The 12,276-nt window shown below is 43.2% G+C and overlaps 1 protein-coding gene across 2 annotated transcripts in view; it reads right to left on the reverse strand.

The window, feature by feature from the left end:
- The window catches only part of LOC122661514 (nuclear pore complex protein NUP160), a 169,378-nt gene extending 157,993 nt beyond the window's left edge, over window positions 1-11,385 (reverse strand). For both annotated transcript variants that reach the window (XM_043856926.1, XM_043856925.1), the window contains exons 1-3: window positions 11,114-11,385; window positions 10,364-10,496; window positions 9,906-10,170 (exon numbers count right to left, since the gene is read on the reverse strand). In XM_043856926.1, coding sequence (XP_043712861.1) covers window positions 9,906-10,170; window positions 10,364-10,496; window positions 11,114-11,322 — 607 coding nt within the window. In that variant the 5' untranslated portion in view covers window positions 11,323-11,385. The remainder of the gene's footprint in view (window positions 1-9,905; window positions 10,171-10,363; window positions 10,497-11,113) is intronic.
- Window positions 11,386-12,276: the final 891 nt, after the last annotated feature.

Here is a 12,276-nt window from a genome sequence, read left to right on the forward strand (position 1 = left end):
CGCTGGGGCAGCTTCCATTTCCTTCAGGTCGGGGGGGCTAGAGAGGCACTGTTTTGATGGATGGCCAAAGATTTTACAAACTGCGCAGTAGTAAGGTAGCCAATCGTAGGTGACTCTCTGCGTGAAGGAGTGGCCATCCTCTTCTTGGATGGTGACAAACTCAGGAGGAGGCACATCTGCAGAAATCTCTACACATATTCGAGCAAAAGAGAGGCGATCCATCTTCTTAGTGCGCTCATCCGAGAAGAGAGGTTTGCCAATGGTTGATCCAACAATGCTAAGACCCAAGGCACACCAGTAGTGAAAGGGAAACCAGGCAAGTTGACCCAGATGGGGATGTTCCTGAGATCAATTTTGCTGAGAGAGGATCGCTGATCCCATTGCCTGAGGAAAATTGGTTTCTTTCCAACCAGCCAGGGACCACCCTCCAAGGCCTGAGATTTGTCTGAATCGTCGGAGAATCTGAAGATGAAGATGCCACAGTTGAGGAGGTAAGTGAAGACTGCTCCAGAGACATGCCATTGTTTAAGAAGAGAGGATTTTACAACATGAAAGGGTGTCGAGCTCCAAGGAAGTGCTCCACGAGGCAGCACTGCCACTTGGAAATTTTGACATGAAGCAATCCCTGTGGACAGAAGCCGATTCTGGAGTCATCAATAAGGGAAGGGGGGACAAAGTGCAGCGAGTGTCTATCAGTGGATGGGGGTGTGGCGGTGGATAGGAGAGAGCTCCAGGAAGGGGGTATTGGGTTGCTTTGGTCAAGGCTGGGGTTGGGAGGGGTGTTCGAGGGAGAAGCAGGGTTGGAGGTTATGGTAGTGGGGGAAACAGAGGGGAGGGAGACTGGAATGTGGTGTGGAGAGGAATCTTTGCGAGCTGGGAGAGGGGAGGGTGGGGTGGAGAGGGGAGCGGGGGGTAGAGATGGAGCAGACTGGATTGTTGAGGGTGAGGGAGACATCATTCAAAGTTGCCGGAGGTCCATCTTCCTTCCAGATTTGTTTAATTCTTCCCTCCACTATCACATTTCTAATTCTTATTTAAGTTGTTTAGCTATTAATTGAATGTTTTGCTTGTTTTCTATTACTAAATTATGTGTAGTGTTGGGTATTTTAGTACGTCATCGCCTACCAACCTATAGTCCGAATTGAAACACATATTTGGACTTTGTTTTCGCAAAATCTGATAATACCATTGTGTTTAAATGGCATACCAAGTTTCAGACCCAAACTAGGTCTAAAACCCACCGAGTTGAGGCTTCGAGTCGGGAAAAAAAAAATGCACCAACTTGGTGAGATCTCGACTCAACTCGGTTTTTCCAAGGGCTGAGTTGGTACCGAGACCCGAGTTTTAATAACTTAACGACGAGAGGATGGATGGTATCACTAATATCTTTTTTGTGTAGCTGAGTAACCAACAAAAATGCACTTGAGACACTTGGGTTCAAATTTGCCATGATGACGATGATTCCTGGCAAAGCAAATACAACCAAAGTTTTCTAGAGTGACAATGAAGGAAGAAGAACCTTGGAGCACATAAAGGGGAGAACAAAAATCTAGGACCCCTTTTGGCAACTTGTTGATGAGATAGGCAGCTGTAAGTATGGCCTTACTCCAATAATGGGCATGGACATTCATCTAGATCCTGAAGGAGCAAGCAACTTCCAACAGGTGACAATTCTTTTGTTCCTCCACAACATTTTGAGCAGGATTGTCAACACAACTGGTTTGGTGTAAAATACCCTGATCAATAAGATAGGAATGGAAAGGCCCTTCCATATATTCTTTACCATTGTCACTATGAAGAATCTTAATTTTAGCATCAAATTGAGTCTTAACCATGCCGTGAAACATTTGAAAGCATTGAAAAACCTCATTTTTATGGTGCAGCAACTAAACCTAAGTAGTTTGTGTGTAGCAGTCAATAAAGGTGACAAACCAGTGATAACAAGAAACAGAGACACAACAGGGCAAGGCAGGGCCCAAAACATCAGAATGAATCAAAAGAAACAGAGCAGTGCTTTTATTATTTGAACTGGATTAAACAGTACGGGTTTGCTTGGCAACGACACAAGATCACAGAAAAAAAATTATTGGTATTTCATCTCTGAAATAAAGTACGACAACCTGTAGCTAAAGTTCCAAGGGGACGGTGACCCAAATACCGATGCCACTGATGTAACCATAGTTGTCATGGCGTCCCCATATCGACGCCATGGCGTCATATCGCTGGAGAAGTGAGCATATCGACCACCGATATGGATGATGTAAGAATATCAACCAATATGGCCTCCATGTCGTCGCCATGGACGCCATACCACAACATATGGCCATATCAAGCGACATGGTTGTTTTAAATTATAAAACTTAACTTTTTAACAATTATTTTTTTTAACCATTTTTTATTTTAATGCTTTTTCCTTAACATTAAAAAAAAAAAAAATTTAAAAACATCAAACAGAAAACACTAATACACAATCACATATTCACATCAGCAATTTTTTTTTTATGTAGATGGGTTGTTTATTAGCTTTATTCACTCAATATAAATTACATTCTTGTAATTGTTTTTCTGTTTTGTTAACTTTTGTAGTCACTTTCATATGAATCATATCTCAACTCTCATGATTTTTCAACTTTAATATCAGCAAGACTATTGCTATCAATTATTTGATAATCCATGATTTCATATACACTAATGGATATTACACTTTCATGAATTAAACCCATAGTTCGAGAACTCGCGAGATCTCGCCGAGTTTCTCGGTTTTAGGAAAAGCCGAGACAAGACTGCCTACGAGTCTCAAAAGTGCAATATCTCGGCGAGATCTCGAATCTCGGTTGGATCTCGGTTTCGCCCCATTATTTTAACCCACCTACCACTTAAACCTTGCCTAATTGGACAAAACTCGACATATCTCGGCGAGATCTCGGATCTCGGGTCGACCCAAAGTTGAGGCTTCGAGTTGAAAAAAAAAACAATCCACCAACTCGGCGAGATCTCGACTCATCTCGGTTTTTCCAAGAGTCAAGTTGATACCGAGACCCGAGTTTTAGTACCTTGATAAAACCATAGTACATTAGTAGTACATTTTCATGTTAATTTTTTATGTTATAGGGTATATATTATAGCATACTAAATGACATTAAAAATAGAGAAAATAAAAAATAAAACATGGTCGATATGATTGCCATGGCGGGCGACATGTCGATATATCAACATGAGACCCCTCCACCGACTTGGATCGCTGTGACGACGTGACAACCATGGATGTAACTCAGGTAATGCGGATTGAGTAGAATCCGTCTGATGTGTCTGATTAGTGGTCTCTGACTTTAAAGGAAGAGTCTTCTAGCAAGTATAAACCATCGTGCACTCTACCACTGCCAATCATTTTTCCAATCACCAAGTCCAGAAAGACACAATGGGTTGGAAAAAACGTGACTTCACAATTCAAATTCTTAGTGAGACTACTAATAGAAAGAAGATTAGTAGAGAAATTAGGAATATGTACCAAAGAGGATAAAGATAAGAAGGAGGAACAACGAATAGAGGTCTTTCCAGACACAGAGGAGAGTGAACCATCAGCCACCCAGACTCTATCTTAACCCGAACATGGAGAATACTAAAAGAATAAACTGGTGGAACTAATCATATGGTCAGTAGCGCCTGAGTCAATTATCGAAGGAAGGGATACAACCGAGGCACAGTGACCACCAAAAGGAATACCTGAGTGAGCAACGTTGGAATCAAAAGTGGTTGGTGCAGAGGCAGGAGACAATGGAGAGGATGATGAAGGCTCTAACTTGATCATCAGACGACTGAGAGTCAGCAGCTCGTCCTATGATAGAGGGGCACCCATGGGTGCAAAATAAGATATCTCAATGTGGTGTGCATGAACCTGGTTTGATCAACCACGACCACATGAAGTTGTTGGTCGTCCATGAAGTTTCCAGCACTGTTCCTTTGTATGAGACTCTTAATCACAATAATCGCACTAGACAGGTTCCCATTCAGAAGTGGAACGAGCACTAAAGCGTGTTAAACCACCCCGACACTAAGAACTAGAGCCAGAGTACAGTGTCGAATGTTGTTGTGAGATAGGGTGCAACATTGCGATACGACGACTGTCTTCTAACTGAATCCGAGAGTAGGATTGCTCCAAAGATGGAAAGGGATCACGGCTAAGTACCTGGGTACAAATCTGATCGTACTCAATATTAAGACCAAACAAAAAATCATATACCCTGAGCTTCTCCTCACACTTATTGAAGCTGGCGGCATTTGTAGAACGCATAGCTTGAAAGTCCTCATAAAAATCCAACTCCTGCCACAGACTACGTAACTCAAAATAATACTATGACAAGGTCATTTCCTTTTGTACGGTTTCATGAATCTTCTTGCGCAATTCATAGACATGAGCATCATTCCCAACCTGAGAGTATATCTCTTTGGCAGCTTTCCGGATCTGTGTAGTAGTATCCAACTAAGTAAACCCGTGCAATGTTCGGTTGCATAGAGATGATGACGAAGGACATAACCAGGGACTTATCAAAACTCCATTTTTTCTGAGATGAACCAACAGTAGTGGGCTTTTCAGTTTTCCCTGCAAAGTATCTGGCATACCTACGGGCCTACGGCAATCAATAGATAAGAAGCAAGATCGAGACCACATCAAATAGTTGCTCCCATCCATAGTTGTCACGGCGTCTCGGCGAACCAAGGCGATGAAGAGGGTTCAAAATCCAGGCGACACTAACTAGGCGAGCAAGACGTCCTAGGCACCCGCCTAGGCGACCAAGGCGGCTGGACGCCTAGGTGTCGCCTAGTCGATCCCTAGGCGACGCCTTGATAACTATGCTCCCATCCAACTTTAAATAGCTGACAGAGAATGAAGCAAAATCATTACAAGTCCCATGACTCACTCCTTCAGTTCCAGTAGATGCAGAGCTGAGATCTAACATTGGAACTGTAGCACATGCTACAGCAAGGAAGAAACTCAAGTATGGGCTGAAACATAGCATCAAGAGGTCTAAGAAATGTGTTGCAGCAGTAGATCTTCACAGAAGCAAACCATAATCAAGGATTAATTCTCTAGACCATATGGCTAGATAACAGAGAGAAAAAAGGTGAAAGACACACAAGGCCCTCGGTGAATTAGATCATAACCACTGAGGGCAGCAATGACGAGAAGCTGAGAGAGAGAGAGGGGGAGGCAAGAGGAAGAGAGATGGCGGCAGCAGTAGGGTATTAAGTTTTGGATCCCAAGGAGGATCCTTGCTCTGATACCATAATGTTATTTGGGTAATATTGGCTTATGACAATATGACAACAGCCACTCTTTATTTATAATAGAGAATAGTACAAGTACAAGTATACCCTTATAGGACGAATATACCCTTACACCATTATTACAAGAATGTGTGATGGTCGGACTATGCCCACGGGAAGTCCATCATCAACTTTATGGTGTACTATGGTGGGAGGACCGTATTCCTAATATATATGGATGCATCCAAAGTGAAAAAGGATGCAAAATACATTTATAAGTTGCTGAAAGAGGTGGTTCAGGAGGTGGGACTGTGGGAGTGGAGAAAGTTGTGCAACTAGTGACGGACAACGGAAGCAACTTCAAAAAGGCCAATTAAAAGTAGGTGAGTAACAGTAAGTACCGGCTCTTCTGGACCCCTTGTGCAACCCATTGCACTGACCTCATGTTGAAGGACATGGAGAAGATAAAATTGGCACAAAGTATGGTTGAGAGAGTGAGACAGGTGAGCACCTTTGCCTATAACCATGGGTTTGCACTAAACCTTCTGAGGGAGAAGTGTGAGGGAAACTTGCTCAGGCCCGGCCTCACTAGATTCACCACAAACTACGTTAAACTGAAGAGCTTTAAGGTGAAGAAGACAGGACTCTAGTCTATGCTTGCATTTGAGGAATGGTTTGGGAGGAGAGAGTCGAGTTCCCCTAGTGGTAGGGCAGCACAAGCAACCATTTTATATAAGAAGTTTTGGCACCACCTAAGAAAGGTAGTGAGTTTTGGCCCAGTGGTTAAAGTCTTGAGGATGGTGGACTCTGCTTTCAAGCCCACCATACAACACGTGTATGTTGTTGTGAACATGATGAAGGACCAAGTCTACAATGCAATGCCATGTGGCAGCAAGACCTTCCTCAAGATTATCAAGGATCACTGGGAGGTTCAACTTATGAATCCATTGCATAAGGCTGGTGAGTGCTTTCTTTAATGTACCTAATTCGCAATGCATTTTTTAATTTATAAAATGTATTACTATACATTGACAATCTCAATATGTCAATTTTCAACATACAATATAAACCCCAAGTTCAATATTGCCATAGACTTAGGTTGAAGGCCAACAGAGGATTGAAGAAAGCTTTCAGCCGAAGACATTGAGTGAAAAGATAGACAGAGCAATCTCCAGATGGTTCCACAGTTCTACGATTCCACCTCACAATGCCAAAGGTCCCCACTTCAAGGCTATGATAAAGGAAATTCAACGTTGTGACTCTAATGTTAAGCAACCCACGTCTTATGAGATTGATTGGCCTTACTTAAATGACATTTGGCCTTACTTAAATGACATTGTAAGAGATGTGAATGAGAATATTGAGAGGTTCAAGGAGAAGTGGCCTCTATATGGAGTGAAAATCATGTGTGATGGGTGGAGTGGACCGACAAATTGTCCATCTTCAACTTTTTTTTTTTGGGGGTGAATAAATAATTCATTACCAAAAGCCCGAAACCGGGGGGAAAGGGGGGAGGTGATGCAGAAACAAGGGTGTACTCAAGGAAGAAAAAGAAGAAGGTTGCTGCCTACCTTGGCAGCCAGCCACGAGTTTGAGAAGGCTGCTGCCCAGCAGCAGGCCACGATTTTGACTGGGTTGTGTTATGTTTTATTTTTTAGTCTTGTAATAAACCAGTGAACCGGTTGGTTCAGTTGGTCTACTTTAAGTGGCGGTCCCATAGTTTAGTTAGACTAAGTCTTTTAATTTTGTCTCAGTTAGTTCACATCAGCTTTCGATGGTAGAGTCTTCTATCTCAAGTAAGGTCCAAGGTTGGAAGTTTCTAATTTTGGGACTTCCCAATTTTAAGTCCTTGCTAATACTCTTTTATTCTAATCTATAAAAGCAACCCAGAGTGGCTACAATAGCCCATGATTTCTACCATTACTGCTGCTGTTATGCAAGTTTTGCTTCCTTGAAGCTTTTCCTTGGTGTTTGATCCATGGAAAACGGAGCAGGTGTCTGATCCTGCCGACTCCTTGCGGTGGGAAGCCCAGGAGGTCCCTTGTTCATGATATTCTTGATCTTCTTCTAGCTTTCAAGTCTTTAGAAGACCTCTCTACTGCAACCGAGAGTTACTGCTGCCTTCTCCTTGCTGCTGCACCTGGTTTGAGCCTATTTTTCAATACTTTCCGATTCCACTCCCCCTCTCTCCTGCACTATCCAGCCATTAGTTTTCTTCAAGTTTTTCAGCAAACCTTCCACACTCTAAGACCTCCACTCGATCTTTGTTTCATCCTATTCTACCCAGTTTTTCAGCCAACCTTCCCCCCCCCCTCTAAAACCAAGTTTCTCAGGACTAAAGTGGACAACATTGAAATACCCACCCACACACCAAGGGTGTGAATCGACCCTAGATCTGAGAAGAGAGATGTCTGCCCACAAAGGGAGCCTATCCACAGCTCGGTTATGAGCATAAATAATGGAGAGAAAGAAGTAGGAGGGGCAGTTGGGGAGGGAGAATTGAAGGTGGAGGAGTTGGGGCGAAGAAAAGAAAATGGAAATGTGAATTTGTGGGGTCCCAGAGAATCAAATACGACCATTAGGAGAATGGTCATAGTAGGAAAGGAAGGACCAAGAAGGGGCAATCGAGGAGGCAATGCGGGAAGCATTCTCCTGGGTAACAAGAGTTTCTAAGAGGCTGTAGAAGGCACAATGGGAAGATTTGATGAGAACCCGAATGTCAACATGCTTTGTCAGGGAATTAAGACTCCTGACATTCCAGATAAATGCAGCAGTCATAGGGAACAAAGATGAGTGCACAGACCCAGGGGGGAGGCTTTTATGCCTGCGTGAATATTCAACCAGTGGAGAGCGGGGGGAAGGTTCAACCAAGGGCCTGCGCAAGAGGGTCCCAACCAAGTCCCCAGCAAAGGGGTGTGGAGCCATCAGGGAGGGGATACCAAGGAGGGGGACCTCGTCGAGTGGAGCGAACCAGGGGGAGCTCTCCAGGGGCAGGGCCTCAGTAGACAGGGAGACATGCGGAGGGGAAGGAGAAACGGGTGGGTTAGGTCTCAAGGGAAGGGATGGATAAGGGTAACCCAACAAGAGAAGGAGGGTTTGACCCCGGATGCAAAGGAGAAGGGGACTGGGTATGGGCTGGGGGTTACGTGGGAACCAGTTCAGAGGTGGGGCGTGGTTATGAACAGGGTCAATAAAGGAAAGAGTTGGGTTAAGGATGAGTTGAGGGTTATGTAGAGGACTAGAGGGGGGTTAAAATGAGTTGAATCAGTTTGGTGATTAGTGGTACCCAAGTTTTGGGAGAGGCTCAAGGGAGGACCATGGTCAGATGGAGGGTTAAAAATAGAGGGGTCAAGGTTAAAGGATGGGTTAGGGAGGAGAGCAGAAGCTCGAGAAAAAGGGGGGTTACGGAGACGGGGCGGGAGGGGATGGCGAGAGGACATCAAAGTCGAGAGAGAGGAAGAAAGGAGGGGTACTGTGGCAGGGGGAGGCCAATGGGGGTTAGTTGTAGGGGACTGAACAGAAGAAAGGGAACAACAGAAGGGTTCAGAGGTTGAAGGAGGCAGACCAGGGGAAAGGGGTCAGAGTAGGGATTACCAGCTAGGGAGTGACTTCGGCACTTGAATCGAGACCGCTTCAGACCATCGGTAGTTGCAGAGGAGCTTGTGCATCAAGGGGAGATTGAAGATCTTGCGAGACTGACGGACCAAGAGGAGCTTAAGAAACCATCGGATCCAGAGAACAAGGTAGGTGATTTGAAGCAGCAACATAGGAGGTCATGTCCATCTCGGTAGACGAGCTGGCAGCGAAGGAGTGATGGGGGCAACCAGGAGGGGAGCCAGAAGCAAGCTGTTCCCGGAGGCGATGGTGGCAGCGGTGAGATTTCTTCCGACCACGACTTGGGTGGCGGGAGGTGGCAGGAGGAAGCGGTAGAGCAAACACCGGAAGTGGAGACCACTAGGGAAGCAGAGATGGCGGAGACGGGGCTTATGACAGTCGTAGCAGCGGGCATGTGTGCAGATTGCACAAGGAGAGCCAGGGGAAGAATGTCAGACCCTCTTAAGTAGTTGATCAGAGAGAGAGAGATCACAGACCAGAGACTTCTGGTGTAGATACACTTTTTGTGTAAGATGTAGTTTTGATTATGTCTTTTGATGAATTTGACAGTAGGTTACAGAATTGATGTAACAGATGATTCATGATACAGTATTAGATGGTTGAGCTCAGATGTTTTAGATGTTCTGTACAGAGTATTTACACTATTCAGTTCTGATATTGAAATGTCTCAAATGCATGTTTTTAGTTTCGTACATAGTAGTTCATAGATTTAACAGTTACTTAACAGCAGTCCATGAGGGTCTGCACCATATCCTTAACCCAGATTTGGGGCGTTACAATAAATGAATGCAATCTTTCCAAAAAAAAATGTACTCAGTAGTATAGGGTAACTAACTCATATGCAACTCAACTGAACCTTATACAACACATACAAAAACACAGAGCTAGCAAACACCAGACACTCCAATATCAAAATAAGAGCCAAAAAGAGGAAAAAGAAAGGGAGAGGGAGGAGAAACAAAAATGATGTGCACTAACCATGGGCACACACATGCAAAGGAATATATGCCAAGTCAAAAGCATACCAAGAGGAGTTTGATCGAATGCACCAAGTCGGAAGCAGCTAATTGATCCATCCTGTCTCCCAAGAACAAGGCAACCCACTGTAGCTGCTACGGCAGTTACTGCTCCAACTTGTGGATCGGTTTGAACATTGACTTCTACAAGCTCACTCCGTGGGAAAAGGGAGCAAGATACATAAGTACAAATATTCCTTAGTTTAAGAATGTAAGCAACTCCTGAGACTTCTAATGCATAAAGCAGGTATGAGTTCCCAACCGTGCTTTTAGCCTACAATACAAAACAACCCCATTTAGACCACCAGAAAAGGTTTAAAAGTGATCAACCAAACCAATAAATGGAACTGCTGCTGAACCAAAGGCAGCTGATAATGTCAATGATATATCATCAATTATTAATTAAAAGATATAGTATCAAAGATATATGGAAAAAGAAAAATAAGAGGGGGGCAAAAGAAGGAAACCTCATTTTTGCATATAAAAGCAAATGGACTTAGTGCATGGGGGAAACTCAGACGCAGTCCAATCCTGGGGAATTCTTTGCATGCAGAGATTTCAATCAATTCAACTACATGGGGTAAATTCTCATGAATTCTCCTGGTGCATGGAAATCAATGTTAGTGATAAATTTCAGCACATCAACATAATAGCAAATGAATCATTCTCAAACTTATGAAGCATTGCCTAGTTCATTTAGTCAAACCACATGGTTTCATTCAATGCATTAAACCCTGGCTGACTTCCGGTGAGCACCAAACCCATGCTAAACTCAGCGAGCTCTTAAGCAAAGAATAATCTCTCCCAATCCCATCCCACAGAGGGAGACAAGTTAGTTAAGAAATATGAATGGAGTTATATTGCATCATGACTTAGAAAAATATTCGAAACCTAACGTTAGCATTTAAAGAGATGAGGGGGAAAGGTGAGCAATGTGGCTTTAAAGCTTAAAATTATTTGCGAAGTAATAGAAATGATTGAGGAATGACTGTCAAGACTTGTGCTAGAATAGCTGAAACTGAAATAACACGAGCGTGTAAATAATATTCAAATGAACTGTTGAACGAAAAACTGCCACGCAAACAGACCACACAAGACAACACTAATAGCGCCGAACCAAAGAACTGGTAAGAGAACTAATATTACGATAGCCAGCATAAAACATGAATTCAAAGGGAATACACAAGGAAATGTAAGTGAAACAAGTAACCAAGTACCATATTATATATTGGGATGAATCTCCGATAATATGGCAAGACGCAGCATCCTTTGTAAGGGGAGCGCAAGGTTGCGAAGAGGAAACAACAGCAGTAGCAGCAGGAAGATATGACGAAGGAACAGATACCTCAATCCACTTCACGTCGTTGCTACCAATCAAGGGAACCTCCATTCCAGCCAACAATCGACTTTCCATGTGAAGAAACATACACCAGCACGCAAGTGTGCACAAGCATAATAAAATCACACCGTGCTGGCAGCTGCAAAAAAAACGAGAAACTGTGGCTGGTGAATAGACAGAGTGAGGTAACACTGTAACACAGCTTACAATATAAGAATTACAACACTGGGTGTATATCATAGTTAGTAGGTTCCGGATCAGCAAAAAAAGGGTTACGGATACGTATGGGTATTAAATGGACGTAGACTTCAACAATACTTTAAAAATTGGTATAAAAAACACGCATGGCAATAATAAGGTACATATTTAATGTGTGGTTAATACAATTCCTCTGTAAAAATCCAGGAGCAAAAATACAGGCATATTTTCACAATGCAATACGCATGTATATCATTCAACAAACAGAATAATAGCATGTAGCATAGTTGTCACGTCGTCACGGCGATCCCAGTCGGTGGAGGGGGTGTCTAATTGATATATCGACATGTCGTCGTTGCCATGGCAATCATGTCGACCATGTTTTATTTTTCATTTTTCTATTTTTAATGTCATTTAGTATGCTATATTATATACCCTATAACATCAAAAATCAACAGGAAAGTGTACTACTAATCTACTATGGTTTAATTCATGAAAGTGTAATATTTATTAGTGTATATGAATTATGAAAATTTTGCTGATGTGAATATGTGCTTGCAGCTGTTGGTTTTGCTTTACCAAACAAAAAAAAATTGCTCTCTCCCTCTCTATCTCTCTCTGTGTGTGTGTGAGTGGTGAACTACTGAGTACTGACTATTGACTTTAATAAATCCCTCCCCCCCCCCCCCATTTCTGTCTCTCGACTCTCTCCCTCTGTCTCTCTGTGTATGTGTCTGTGTGCAAGGGAAGAAGAAAGAAAACAGAGTGGCATTGCTGTAATCAAATAAAATCTTCAATGGCTCAAGCTGCTACAGCCTACAAGAGGAGGAAAACAGCGGCAAT

The sequence above is a fragment of the Telopea speciosissima genome, chromosome 5 (assembly GCF_018873765.1).
Source record: "Telopea speciosissima isolate NSW1024214 ecotype Mountain lineage chromosome 5, Tspe_v1, whole genome shotgun sequence".
Classification (NCBI taxonomy): domain Eukaryota; kingdom Viridiplantae; phylum Streptophyta; class Magnoliopsida; order Proteales; family Proteaceae; genus Telopea; species Telopea speciosissima.